Source organism: Pogona vitticeps, chromosome 1 (genome assembly GCF_051106095.1).
Source record: "Pogona vitticeps strain Pit_001003342236 chromosome 1, PviZW2.1, whole genome shotgun sequence".
In the NCBI taxonomy this organism is placed as follows: Eukaryota; Metazoa; Chordata; class Lepidosauria; order Squamata; family Agamidae; genus Pogona; species Pogona vitticeps.
Window position 1 is genome coordinate 196,283,221 of NC_135783.1, and position 15,292 is coordinate 196,298,512.

Consider the following 15,292-nt stretch of genomic DNA (forward strand, 5'->3'; position numbering starts at 1 on the left):
AACAATACAGTTATGATATTAGAGCCAGCCTAAATCTGGCTTCTTGTAGCATGAGCTCATTATTATGTGTCTTGCACTCTGGGATGATTGTGAACAAATCCTGCTCCTCCTCTGTGGGACTCCCTTTCAAGTACAGTGGTGCCTCGCAAGACGAATGTAATTCGTTCCACTAGTGCTGTCTTGCGGAAATTTTTTTTCGTCTTGCAAGGCATCGGTCTCGGGGGAAAAAACCCATCTTGTGAAGCACGGCCATAAAGAAGCCATCTTGAGAGGCACCATAGCAATTGAAAAAAGCATTTTTCTTGCGGTTTTTTCATTCCACGAGGCGTTTGTCTTGCGAGTCACCACTGTATTTGAAAAGTGCTATTATATCTCCCCTCAGTCTTCTTTTCTCAAGGCTAAACATGCCCAGTTCTTGCAATTTTTTCTCACAGGGCTTGATTTCCAGTCCCCTGATCATCCTTGTTGCCCTCCTCTGAACTTGCTCCAGATTGTTGTCATCCTCCTTAAAGCATGGTGTCCAGAATTGGACAGAGTACTCTAGAGAAGCCTGACCAGTGCTGAATAGAGGGGGACTAGTACCTCACAGGATATGAAGATTACACTTCCATTAGACTATACTTTTCCATTAGTTCAACAAAGATTTCCTTTTCAATGCAGCATGAAAAGAGAGTAGGTACTGTTTATGTACACAATGGATGGCTCTGCCTACAGTACAAAATTTACAGTAGCTACCACTGAGATGCATAAAATAGCATAACATTTGCAGCAAGGGCACTAAGGTGCATAAAACACAACCTGCAAATCTGAAACATTTACAGGAGCAGACGTGGTCTGGGCATACAAGTTTCTGCTGGAATGGAGAATAATGTGAGAGCTTCGTTATGTGTCGGGGTGGGCACCAAATGTACGCATCAGCTTGCATTCAGTTCAGCAGCTCAGAAAGTAACCTGAGTCTTCTCAGACTGATTGGGAGGCTGTACAATTCAGCTCTAGTCTGAATGGGAATTTAAAACCAGTCCTAAGGAGACACAATAGTCGTTCTGATTCAGAGAAATTTCTATGCAGAGCTCAGAAATATTAGGTTTTGGTATACAATTCCCACAGATTTTTCTAGGTTCTGGTTCTCTTGATATACTGATGATCGGTTTTCAGTTTTTGAGAAGGACACACAAAACACAACATTCCTTAGAAAATTACCTTTCTCCATCTTGCATGGCTATTGTATGGCTCTTCCACAAATGAACTGATGAGCCACAAAGAGCCATGTTTCATTTCATGGCAGAGAAGGTGGGATTTCAAAGGACATTAAAACACACAGAAAGCTGCATTACACTAAATTAGACCATCGGTCCCTCTCATTTTGTAATTATGGTCAACAGCAGGGGTGGGGAACCTATGGCAGACCAGGTCTTGTTAAACTCCAGTTCCCATGAGCCACAGCTACTATGGCCAGTGATCAGGGACCATGGGAAATGCCGTTCAACAACACCAGTAGGACACCAGTTCTTCCTTTGTGGTCCATGCCAACTTTGGTGGTTCTGATGCAAGAACTTTCCCATATCTGGTGACCTTTTGGATGCAAAACAGATACTTAACGTACTGTACTAGTTAGATTACATATGGTGTATATATGTAATATACTTAGCCAATTTAAAGTAATTTGTGGAATAATACACTGTTCATAAGAGTATACAACTCAGTGGACCATGTTTTTGGTTTTGGTATGCGTATAAATCAGCCACTCCCCCCCCCCCTTTGAAACCTACTCAGTTCATAGATGCACATGCAATACAGTGGTGCCTCGCTTAACGGCGATAATCTGTTCCAGGAAAATTGCCGTTAAGCGAAAACATCGTAAAGCGAAAATAAAAAGCCCATTGAAACACATTGAAAACCTTTCAATGCATTCCAATGGGCTTAAAACTCACCATCCAGTGAAGATCCTCCATACGGCGGCCATTTTCGCTGCCTGTATAGCGAGGAATCCGTCCCTAAACACAGTGGGGATTCATTTTATTTACCCAGTGGCCATTTTGAAACCACTGATCAGCTGTTGAAAAATCATTGTTTTGCGAAGAATCGGTTCCCAAAGCAGGGAACAGATCATTGCAAAGCGAAATTCTCCCATTTAGACCATCGTTTTGCGATCGCAATTGAGATTGCAAAAAGATTGTCGTAAAGGGGATTCGTCATAATGAGGGGCAATCGTAAAGCGAGGCACCACTGTATATATAACACATATATGTCAATATTTCCATCAAAATAAAGTGGCAACTTTATTTGCATGTAATAGCATGCAACATTATTTCTTGTAGAATGGCGTCCTCATTTAAATGAATACAATTTAAATGTCTTATTATTTCCCCTTCCAATCTAATGTATTCCTTACTGCTTGGGTAAGAACAATTCAGAAACAAAATGCTGTAACGTTCCTTAATGGATATGAAGTGCTGTAAATCCCTTTTATCAGATGGGAAGGAATGCCAGTAAAAGAGGAGAGCGATTGGTGCTTTTTGAGTGGCTTTTAAATGGATAGGGGTAAGAATTGATTGGGAAACCTGTCAACGGCATTACTTTGGGCACATTAACAGTACGTGCAGCTAAATCTGGATTGCTCACAAGCTGCCTTTGTACACCACAGAAGGGTGAACATCATGCAGTAATAGCACATTAAAAGCTAGTCTGCAAGACAGCTTCAGGCACAGCTGTCAGAAGTTGCAGACCTCAGACTCTCAAATGTAAGGGCCTGAATCTGCTAAATTAAAAACTTGCTTGTACATGTTTGTGTGCAAAACTTTTCTTGATGCTTAGCTGTATGGATGTTTTAACTTAACACATATCCTAGCGGTATTTTCCTCTGCCATCTGCAGAGAGCCATTTTAAGTGATCCACTGTATTGCATCATTCCTTCTCTTTTCTGTTTTCAGGGATAATTGCCTCTACCCACTTAGCTAAAGCTGCACCAAACATAGGCAAAAAGGAGGAATCAACAGGGCCAGGGAAAACCTGAGGATAACAAGAAAAAAAAGGAGAGAAAGATGGGGGAAAGAAGAAAATAAAAGGAAAGGAAAAGAATAGGGAGAAAATGTAAGAGGGAATCTTTTTTTTTCTTAAAACAGCTCCTAGTGTGCCTCGAGACCACAGAATGTTTACTGATGGATGGGAACACAGGAATAGAAAATCAAGGGAGGGGGGGGGAGAGGAATGAAATGCAGTGTTTATTCTGTCATAAGGAAGAGCAGGAAGAGGACTGAGAATTCGCTTAGTGCTTTTGAGCATTCCGAGTATTTGATGTGCATTAAACAAGTTGTAATCCTAAAAGCAATTGTGTAAGGTAAGTCAGGGCATGGTCACACTATTGAAATGAATTGGGAGCTGGTTCGGGGTATCTAAAGTTGGTGTGAAGTCACACGGTTTTTTGGGGTCCGTGTGTGTGTCCTCTTGAGACAACTTTTATCCTGGTTGTAACTGTGTGAGTTATCGGTAGAAGGGAGTATAGGGGACTTTGAATTGTTGCATTTATCAAGTGCGGGTTCTCTCTGCAACCTCTGAAGGTGCTGTCCTCTGAAGATGCCGGTCACAGAGACTGGTGAAACATCAGGAAAAACAACCTTCAGAACATGGCCAAAGAGCCCGAAAACCCAGAACAACCATTAGATCCCGGCCGTGAAAGCCTTCGCGAATATAGTGATCCAATACTTGACAAACCCCTCAGACACAAGAATTTGCACATGCCAAAACGATTTGTAATAAATCACACCCACAGTCACGTTAAAATAAACAACCTCTTTGTGGCTAAAATAATTCACTTTCTGACAAAAAAAATGTGTGCTTAGTAGTGCGACATGTAAATGGGTATTTTAAAATCAATTTCAAGTGTGTTAAACCCGATGCAAACTCAGGAGTATTTTGATATGTAACCGTATCCTCAATATTTTTTATGTGACATATAAGTAGCACCACATTATATATGATTAAAATGTCCATAACCAAACTTCACTGGAAAAAGCTGACAGTGGGTGGAGAAGACTAGGAGCGGTATTTTAAGAAAAAAAAAAAAAACAGGTTCTATGGTTGACTGAAAACTCACTGACTGTACTGGAAAATGGAACAGATTTGCTACAAGATAGGGCTAGGAATGCCAGAAGAAAGAAAAAGCTACATGGGAGGGATGGGGACTCACGAGCCACAACTTGTGGTTGAGTCTGACTTAAGTCGCACAAGCAACTCGACTCAATTTATTTTAATTTTTTTTTTAAAAGACTCTAATTCAAGTTGTGAATCGGACTCATTAAGTTTAAGTTGCATTTTCTAATGTGCATGATTTTGCAAACCCAGTAAAATAATAGGAACTTGAAAATGTCAGTCTGAATCTTTTTTTAAAAAAAAAAGGAGGGGAGGGAGGGAAGCCTCTGCTCACCTTGGAGGAGGCAGCTGTCATCCTCCCGGGTGAGCCCAAGGGGTGAGTGGAGGCCTTTACGTCAGGCTTTCTTCCCCCTCCACTGGTGGCTCCTTTTCAAGATGCCTTCCTCCTCTTGATTGCTCCTCCTCCTCGGGGCTCTTGGGGTATGGAGGATGAGGAGGAAGAAGAAGAAGAAGAGAAGGCAGCCCTTGGTGCAGGAAGGAGGGGGTGCCTCGTGGGGAGGTAGGAGTTGCAGTGGGGGTTTGGTGGGAGTCATGGCAGGGGAGTCACGGCAGCGGCGGGGGGGTCGCTGCTGTCTGGCCAGCGCATACGATGCGTCCTCTCATGCCTTCTCCTCCTCAAGGGCGGTGGTGGCCATCTTCAGAGGCAGTAGGTCTGGCTTCCCTTCCAGGAGGCAAAGCTGATAGCCGAGCATGCACAGAAGCAGGGGCCAGCTGCGGGAAGGGAAGTCAGCCCGCTGTCTCGTGCGCATGCGCACACCTTTCTAATCTTAGCAGGCCATTTTCCAGAGGCCCTGGGCATAGGAGGAGAGGCCAGTGACTACTACAGAGGCAGTCTTTGTAGGGAGCGCCATAACTAGGAGAGGGTGATGGGGGCTCTGGCCCACAGTGCCAGAACTCAGGGGATGCAAAAAAAAAAAAATTGTTGGAAGGGTTCAAACTGCTGGTAGGGCATGAAGCCACCCACTCACATGGCTTGGGATGGCTTCTCCCAGGCAGGCTCGGTGTGATATAACCACAGCTGTCATTTGTTCAGTTCCTGGTGTTGGTCCCCACGTCTCTGCCCTCTTCTGTGTGTCGACCTTAACCAAGAGGGTAGCAGCCCCTCAGGTGCCAACATTGCCCCTTCAGGCTCTGCTTTTTTCAGCGGTGCCCCTCGGCCTCTGGAATGCCTTCCCCCAGATAGGCTCACACGCCAGCTAGCTTGCGATCTTCCTTTGTGCCAGATGAAGTCCCAGGCTTGTCTGTATTTCTGTTTAAAACTCTTTTGTGCTTTCAGAACCTTGCACAGTGGGAGGGGGGGGCTGTCCTCTCTCTCTCTCTCTGTCTCTTGTTTACTCAGCTTTATTCTGTGGTTTTTTTAAATCCCTTTTAGATTGTACATGGCTTCATTATAGTATGTGCTTTGTGGTCTTAACTTTTTCTTTATGTACTCCTCAGATAGTTTTCATTACTAGGTGGCAGAAATGCAGTAAAGAAACGAATGAATGTCAGGAGGCCTAAGAGGCAGTGGCTTGCCTAAACCGACCTGTCACTGAATTTGAACTGGGACTGATTCAGCCTCTTCATACACTGTTCTATGCCAATTTCCCTTACAGTTGCCCACCTAAGTAAAATGTGGGTGTCTTCTGAGGGAAAAACTAAACATGACGTCCTAAATCCAGCTGAATCAATGGAATTTGCATAAATGTTGACCTATCACTGAGAAATTGGGTCAGTGGGTCTCCTCTAGTTTGGACTAGTGATTAGATCTATGCCAGTGGAATTTACTTCAAATACAGACATTTGCATAAGGTTGCATTGTAAGAATTCAACATGAATATGTAGGAATTTCCCCTGCAAAAAATTAGGTAGAAATGCACTATTTAGCATTATGAAAGCAGATGTCCTCCCACCTGTTAATCCTTCATACTGATCATGTTGACATGCACACCTTTTCTGTGGAAGGGTAATGCTGGGGGCCAGAGTGAGTAAGAAAATTGTTTTTCCTTTTCATAGTGCCCTCTGCCAGGCATCCTTTCCTCTCTCCTTCCCCTCCACCCCTCTGTGTCTTGTGAGGGGAAACATGCCTCTAGGATGAGAAATGATTTCCCTCCAATGTTTGGAACCAAAAGGCAGGGTAAGCACAAGAAGAGGATGGAACATGATACTTCCTTTTAAAAAAACGACAACACAGATCATAGATCCAAATTTAGCCTTAAAGCTGTGACTATTTCAATGTGTTTTACTTCTTGTATAATTCTTTGATAACGTAGTTCCTCACTGACAGAACTGGCCTGCCACTTAGAGACAGTCACCAACTGAAATGACTTACCTGGAGGTGAATCGGTCATGATTACTAAGGATGCTGGTGTGGGCCTTCTTTTCCTGATCTGTGGAAAATAGAGGCATAAGACGATTGATTAAAGAACCAACACGAGTCCTAGAGATGGGGACAAATTAAAAAATGGTGTTTTGTTTTGATCCGTTATTCATCTAGGTTAATGGATCAATGAATACGAATATACAAATATTCTTCGATGAATCGATCTACTGATTCATCTGCACTTTAAATGGCTATAACACTGGCCCCCAACCACCTAGCGATACCTAATTTTCAGGGAAGCTTCCTCAGATGCTTTTCTACAATTCCTGAAAGTTTAGTGAACATTGGATCATGGACCCTGAGTTATTTAGTGACAAAGAGGACCCCCCCAAGGAAAGCTCTCCCGAGGTACCGAGAGACTCCAGAATCATAATGGAGCTTCCTATGTCTTCCCTCAACACGCCTGCCAACTTTGGTGAAGATTGGGTATTAGACATCCAAGTTATTCACCCACAAATTGGGTTCCCCCAGGAGAGTCTGCCACACGGCACAGAAGCCCATTTTGCCTACCAGCCACCGATCAGCTGATCAGAAATGGATAGGCAGTCCCCCATACAGCCAGTCACCCCAACAGCCTACCCCCATACCCCCTTCCTTTCCCTACCTTAGCCTCCACGCCCACTCCCACCAACACCCCGTTACCTTAATAGCTGCTGCCAGGTCTCCATCAGGCCTTCGCAGCCATGGCATGTAAAAAGGGAGACTGACTGCCCTTTGCAAAGATGGCAGCTGTGGCTTCATTTAGGGTAGGAAAGCTGCAGCTGCCATCTTTGCAAAGGGCAGCCTGGATTCCCTTAAGGCAGGCTAAGGGAAGCCCCCCATGTCCCCACCCCATGTGGAAGTCACACAAATCTTGGCATGTTCAACATGAAAGTCTACATAGGTGCTATAAGCACGTTCAGGTGAAATGTGCTTACAGCTGGTGGTGACGTTTTTTAATTACAGAAAGAAAGAGCAATTTATGAGAGAAATTAAACAAAAACAAGACCAGCTGGTCTACAGAGGCACTAAGTTGCAGATTTTCAAAGATTTCAGCAGTGACTCTTTAAATTGGAGAAAATCTATGAAGCCTGTTACAGCAGTATTGATCAAAAATAATATCAAATACCAATGGGGTCATCCTGTTTTTGTTTTTTGTTTTTTTAATTTGGAAGGTTCACGTTCCAAATTTAAAATCTACTCATGTGAAGAAGGTAAAGACCTGTTGAAGGCATGGAAACTCTGGCAGGAGGAAGATGGAGGTCAGAAATTAACTCCGACTTCAAGCAAAAAAACAGAAGGTTGAAGCAAAAAGGACCAGATTCCCGAAGGGTTAGAAGACGGACCACCTGTTATCTCTCCCCCCCCTTTTAAATTTTCTAACATTTTTTACTTTTACTTTTCTTCTCTCTTTTCTTCATTCATTTATATTGATTTTTTCTCTTTCTTTCTTTCTTTCTTTCTTTCTTTCTTTCTTTCTTTCTTTCTTTCTTTCTTTCTTTCTTTCTTTCTTTCTTTCTTTCTTTCTTTCTTTCTTTCTTTCTTTCTTTCTAGTTTTTAGTATTTACTTTACTAATTATATTAATAATAGATAGCAAAAGTAATAATAATACTAAAATTACTAATAATTCTGGATTTTAATTGTTTGTTTACTTATAATTACAGGGGAGGGGGTGGAGAAGGGGGCTTCAGTGTTATCAAATATTAAGAAGAAATGCAAAAATTTGATAAAAAGAGTAAAGGCAACGTTCTGGTTGCAATTCCGCCGGAGAATGGTGGTGTGTTCCCCCCACATTGTGCCCTCGCTAGTAGTTATAGCAGGGGGATATGGTGGGGTGGGAAAAAATATAAATTTTCAGTGGGTTATTAGGGGTAAAGCATTATATGTTTGGGTAATGTTGAGTTTAATTTTTAGTGTATTTTTGTTTGTTTGATGGGGGGATGGGTTGCACACAGGGTCTGTTAGGAGGAGAGACTTTGAACTGAAATGGGCAAGAGAATAAGACTAGCCACTTTAAACATGAAAGGCCTGAGATCAATAGTAAAGAGAAGAATATATGGAACATTATTAAAGAAAAATAAGGTGGGCATTGCCTTTTTGCCAGAGACTCACCAATCAGAAGATGGAGCCAATGAATTTAAGATTACTAATAGAGACTTATGAAAAAAACTTTGGAATGTCTAAATCTAGAGGTGTGGCAATCATAATTTTTAAAAATTGGGAATTTACAGTGAAACAGGTAGTAAAAGATTGTAAGGGTAGATTTATAATACCCTCGTAATACAGGGTAAAATTGGTTTGGAAGAATATACCATAATTTTCCGTGTATAAGACTACACTTTTGTCTAAAATCTTTAGACTAAAAATTGAGGGTCATTTTATCCACTTGTTTTTCTTCTCTCCTCAGCTTAAACAAGTGGAGGGGAAAGCAGGGATCAAAGTGATCCTGCAGTACTTTGATCCCTTTCCCCCTATACTTGCTAAGCCCCATTTAGATTTCTTAATTTTGGATTAGAAAAGTGGGATGTGTCTTATACATGGGGATGTCATATACACAGAAAAATACAGTACTTTGGTTAATGTTTATGCGCCTAATAATAAACAAGGAGATTTTTAGGACACTGTTATTAAAGAAATCGAAAAGGTAAAGAAGAGTTATGTTATTATAGCAGGGGATTTTAATATAGTTATGGATAAGATAAAGGATAAAACCTTTTATGATCAGAATGATATTCTCTAAAGAAACATGATACTGAGCAAGAAGGTAAAAAATAACCACTTGAAGGATATTTGGAGAGTAATGAAAGGTGATGAAAGAAGTTATACTTATTTTTCAGCCGTATATAATAGTTATTCCAGAATAGATTTCATATTCACATTTTAAGATTTAATTCCTAAAATAGTTAATACTGAGATTAAATCTATAAAAATAACAGATCATGCTTTGATGTCAATGGAGATTGAGATTTCAAAAGATTATACTCTAAAAGATGGAGAATGAATATTAACATTTTCCAGTACCCAGAGGAAATAGAAAAGATAAAGAAAGAATGGTTAGAATTATGGACAATAATTGAAGCAGGAGGTATGAAATTAGACCTGTTGTGGGACACGATGAAAGTAATTTCAAGAGGAATAAGAATAAGGAAATCCTGTAAACTGAAAAAAAAATTAAGAAGATAAACGTGAAAAAACTGGAAGAAGAACTGAGACATTTGGAAAGCAGGGTTTTTAAAGAAAGAGATAGAAGCATATTGGCAGAAATTCAGTCAAAGAGAAAGGAACTAGAAAACGTAGAGAGAGAGAAAGTTCAGAGGGATTAGATGTATATAAAGAGAATTTTTTAAAAAAATTAGCAATAAAAATTCAAAATTATTAGCTAGAATGTGCAAAAATAGAAGATTAAAAACATGATTGCAGTAATTAAAGATAGAACAGGTAAGAGGTGTAATATAATTAAAGATATATTGAAGATTTTTCAAGAATTTTATCAGAAATTATATAAAGGAAACAATGTACTGAAAGAGGATATAGAAAAGTATATAAATGAGAATTTAAAAACTAAATTATTGGAATGTGATAAAAGAATATTAGAAGAAGAGATTAAAGAAGAAGAAATTGCTGAAGTCATTAATAAACTGAGAAGTGGAAAACACCAGGCCCTGATGGATTGGGTCAAGAATATTATAAACATCTTAGTTCCATTTTGATACCTAAGCTAAAAATGTTTTTAAATAAAATATTGGAAGGAGAGACAATGTCACCTTCTTGGAAACATTCATTAACGATTCTTATTCTAAAACCCCAAAAGGATCTAACAGATCCGAAATCTTATAGGCCTATATCTCTAATAAATCAAGATGCTAAAATTTTTACTGCTATACTAGCAGATAGATTAAATAGATTTATAGCAAATTACGTATATTAAAGAGGATTGATGTGGCTTTATAAAGGGAAGACAAATGGACAATTTAATTTTGCGAGCTTTGAACATTATATATGAGGTAGAAAAGAAAAAAAAAGCAAAGGCAACTGTTTTATCACCAGACATATTTAAGTCCTTCGATTGTGTGGAATGGCCAACATTAAAGCTGCTTATAAAGGTAGAAGATTTATAGGAGTAATAGATCAATTATATTCAGATAATACTTCAGAAGTAATAGTTAATTATGGGTTAACACAGCGGATTTTTCTAGGCCAAGGTACAAGACAAGGCTGTCCACCTTCACCAGTACAGTACTGTTTTGTATGATTATAGAACTGTTAGCTAATCCAATAAGAAATGATGAATTAATTAAAGGATTAGGTAAAGATGATACAAGTAAGATTAATTTATTTGCTGATGATTCATTATTAACCATTAAAAACCCATTAGAAAGTATGGAGAAAATTAAAAATCATTTAGAAAAAAATTGGAGAAATAACAGGATTAACTATTAACTGGCAAAAAACACAAATAATGATGTTTAATTACAACAAATGTGAACAATAAATGTGTGTAAATAAATATGGTTTTAAAATGTGTAATTATATTAAATATTTAGGTATAAATACAGTTAAAGTGACTGAAAAATTAATGGAGCAAAATTTTAAAAATTAAAAAGTGATATTAAAAATAAATTGCAGGAGTATTCTAAATTGAAACTATTGTGGTTTGGGAGAATCTCTATGATCAAAATGAAAATATTACCAAAAATTACTTTTTTATTCAGGGTGCTCCCAATACAATTAGAAGAAGAAGATTTTAAGTATTGGCAGGGATTAATTAATAGATTTTGTAATCAAGGTAAAAATCAAGAATAAATAAACGATATTGGTATAAGGCTCAAAAAATGGAGGTTTAAGTATTCCTAATGTAAAAAAGTATTATATAGCGAATCAACTAAGATTTATTGGAGAGGTATTATATACAGTGGACCCTCTACTTAAGGAATTAATCCGTATTGGAATGGTGGCTGCAAGTCGAAAAGTCTGTAAGTCGAATCTCCATTGACCTACAATGCACTGAAAACCGATTAATCCCATAACCAGTGGTTTTTATTCTATTTTATTTCCATTTTGGTTTTTTTCTGGTCTGTAAGTCGATTCTCTGGCTGCAAGTCGAATCTAAATTTTGCAGCCAGAGAAGTCTGTAACTCGAAAAGTCTGTAAATCGAGCCGTCTGTAAGTCGAGGGTCAACTGTATAACAAAGGAAGGTTAATTTGGTGGGATATGGAGTCCTCAGAAATAAATGGGAATATTGAAAAATATTTGTTTAATGTAGTAAAAAGGAATACAGTACAATAAATCAGGTGAACAACCCTTTTTTTTATTGAATTTCTATTAGTGAAAGGAAAGGGGAAAGGAGGTTCGTAATAAAAGTATTGCTCCAAAGCGTTCCATGGGTATGGGGGAGCACTGTGTTTTAGATTGTATTAGTAAGTATTTTGTATTCTTGTATTTGTTTTGGAAATTTAAAAAGAAAGAAAGAAAGAAAGAAAGAAAGAAAGAAAGAAAGAAAGAAAGAAAGAAAGAAAGAAAGAAAGAAAGAAAGAAAGAAAGAAAGAAAGAAAGAAAGAAAGAAAGAAATGTGCGTACAAACTTTCTAGGGCAGGTAGCCTCGATGAGGAAGGGTTACAGATCAGGAAAATGCTGGAACGCTGTTCAACTGAATATGCTTGCAAACACCTATTTACAGCTTTGTGCTGGTAGGGCTTCTAAGTGGGGTGGGGAAGTCAGAGAGGGGCTTCTCTTCAAAGCCCATCCCACCACCCTTTGAGCTGTACATGCTTTCAGGCTTAATAAATCTGTGCTTCTAGTGCAAAGCAGGAAAATTATTCTCAGCATCATACTCTTTAGTCTTCCAGATACCAGTTAAAAGCATATGTATTTGTACAAGCTTCTACAGAATTAGCAAGAGTTTAACTGACCTTGAGCTGCTCTCTGTTTGTATTGCTTTCGTGGTATCTTTAGCAAACATTTCCAGTTGTGGTTGTAAATTTTTGTAATAGTATTATGTTGGTGAGTTCATCCATTTCCAATTTGTGCTTTTAGATATGTGATTTTAAGTATTTGTAACCTGTTATTTTGACTTTTTTCAATGTACATGACTTGTTAGTTGCTGTGCACTCTTACGAGGAAGAGCAATACATAAATCAAAGTAACTCCTCCTCCTCATCATCATCTGGCACAGTGCCCCTGATCAGAATCAGCCCTGTCATTAGGCAGAGGGAGGCAACTGCCCCTGGAAGCAGATGGTGAGGATGCGTCCTCCAAGTTGTTCCATTTCAGTGCTGAAGAGGGTCATCACATGTGGCGGACAGAGGTGTGTGCACCCTCTCTGTGTACACACAGCCTAACGTAGCCTGCTGGCTTGGGTTGCAATGGAGGACTCTTTCCTAACGTCAGGGTTCAAGTAAAGTTCAGCCCAGTCAACCTCTGTACATGAAACAGACGGGGGGGGGCGGTGTCGCCATCTTGTCCTTGGGCCTCTGGCACTGGATTGTAATGGGCTGCTTCTGCCCTGAACATAAAATGGTTTTTAAGGTTCCAGCCTATAAATGGCATTGTGACAGCCAAGTCGTACTGTATTATGTTACACTTGCACAGAGATCTGTACCGCTTGCCCTTGGCATTTATTGCTCTTCGAGAATAACTATGCGGAAGCAATCAAGATAGCTCTCTACTATATCAGCCCCTTTTGCTATCAGCAAACAGTCATAGACGCTTCTGTGAGAAAATTGGGTGGAGGGGTCAACAGGTAGTCAAAAAGACAGTCGTGTGTTGCTTAGCTTGTAACAATACCAATGCGCAGACTGAAAAAAGCAAACAAGGAGAATGACATTTCATGCCAGCAATGGAATTAAAGGAAGGTCCATGATTTAGGTGAGGAATGATGGACTGCAGGTCGCCATTCACTCAGCATGATGCACCATACTTATTACTGTGCATTCATGAAGAAACAGTTGCCCTTCTGCTTATAAACATAGTCTTGAGGAGATCCTTTGCCTAATCTCTCTCCTGCACCTTATCCCATCCTTCAACTCTCCTCAGTAGCCCATCACCTGCTGACAAAAAGCCAGCTTCTTACAGTGTGGAGAATCTTTGAGCTCAAATGCTGCCAGTGCAGCCCTATGCAGCTTACTCCAAAGGAAACTAGACACTGGCATGACACTTCCCAATAGGTATGTACTGTATAGGGTTTGCACTGCAGCCTCCTTGTATTGCAACCTCAGAGCAACCCTATGGAGTAAACAGGAATTTCTTCTGAGCAAACAGCCTCACGATACCCAAGCTGCTGTTTTTTCCCACACAGGTATCCATGCTTTGATAGGGATTCTGAACAACAAAAAAGGAATTGTCACTTAAGAATAACATCCAAACGAATCTCCCACTTTTCTTACTTTTTAACATTTTGCCTATCACTTGCTGTGTGTACATATATTTAAACATTTTACATATAATTTTGTATGAATATCCAGTTCACACACTGGGAGGCATCATTAGATTGGAAACATGTAGAAAAATTGTATACTGTACATTATTTTTCCTGAAATCTTTTCAACAAATTCAAAGATACTCGAGAGCTTTCTTTTCCTTCTTCTTTTTAAAACAGCCGTTCCACTAAACTTTATTTCGTTTGACTATTTCACTGATGTTCCCTTATCTCCATTTTTGTTTCCACAACTGCCAGGGTATTCCTATATAGAGCACAAAACGATCAAGAAATATGTCTAAAAGAGCACTGACAAAACTTACGGCTATCGTTGCTGGGAAGCATCGTGTCTTAGAGATTGAATGGAAGACAATAATTATATCCTGGGGGGGGGGGAAACTAACATAAAAGGCACCAGGAATTTCTGAAGGACACCTGCCCCCCCCCCCCTTGTAGTAATGTTAGGTGTTACGATGTGGAATCATCACACCCTTTTTTTCCTCCCGGCAAGGACAGTCAAACTCTTACCTGTTCTGCCGCTTCCGGATCTATTTGACTTTGAAACACTGGCACAGCAAACTGTATCTTTTTCGGACTGTTAGGCTCCATGGCAAGAATCGGGATCCTGAAGAGGAAAACAGTCCAGCACCGCCTGAGAGGAGAGACAGAGATGTGTTTCTGCAATTACTCCCTGGCACACTCCCTGAAGCCACGCCAAGCCCTCCTGAATAATGGCTGTAATTCCCGAGTCAGTGAGGGGAGCAGCCTGGGCTGAGTAACCCCCTTCTTCCACATCCACAGCAGCGGCAGCACCAGCAGCAGCCCCTCTGTCTGGAGTTGTTCCTCCTCAGGTCCCTCTCAGTGCAAAGCTGAAAGACACAAGAAGCTAATTGTGCACAGATTCCCTTCTCCGTATGCCAAGCAGTCACTCAGAAGCTAATTGAAAATGCAATACTAGCCCGGCTTGGCCTGCTGCCCTGGGATTGGAAAAAGAGGATCTCTCTACCGTATATTACTCACTGGCTGCACCAAAGTGCACGGTAAGCACTCTTTGGAGCATTGCTGATGGACTGTGAATTATTGATAGCCCCAGCGATCGGGATGCTTTCAGACCCGAGGTGTGGATGTGGAGCTTCAGAGCAGGTGGGATCAAATGAGTTGGTCCCCAAATAACCCTTTGCAGCATTCTCTTTCATGCTGTACATAGGGCTGACCCTACCATTAGGCGAGAGGCAAAAGCCACCCTAGGCGGCAGATTTTGACTGTCAGGAAAGGGCAGTCAAAAGATAATACTGTACATAACTAGCTTGAAATAGGGAGAAAGGAAAACCAATTATTCCCTGCCTTTCCTCAATGCCCATCCACCTCCTGCAGGTAATAATGGGA

General features: G+C 40.2%; 1 protein-coding gene across 2 annotated transcripts in view; it reads right to left on the reverse strand.

Moving 5' to 3' along the window:
* PPP1R1C (protein phosphatase 1 regulatory inhibitor subunit 1C) overlaps positions 1-14,928 on the reverse strand; it is a 56,890-nt gene extending 41,962 nt beyond the window's left edge. For both annotated transcript variants that reach the window (XM_020808263.3, XM_020808264.3), the window contains exons 1-2: positions 14,435-14,928; positions 6,461-6,518 (exon numbers count right to left, since the gene is read on the reverse strand). In XM_020808263.3, the coding sequence (XP_020663922.1) occupies positions 6,461-6,518; positions 14,435-14,515 (139 nt within the window). In that variant the 5' untranslated portion in view covers positions 14,516-14,928. The remainder of the gene's footprint in view (positions 1-6,460; positions 6,519-14,434) is intronic.
* Between the last annotated feature and the right edge of the window lie 364 nt (positions 14,929-15,292).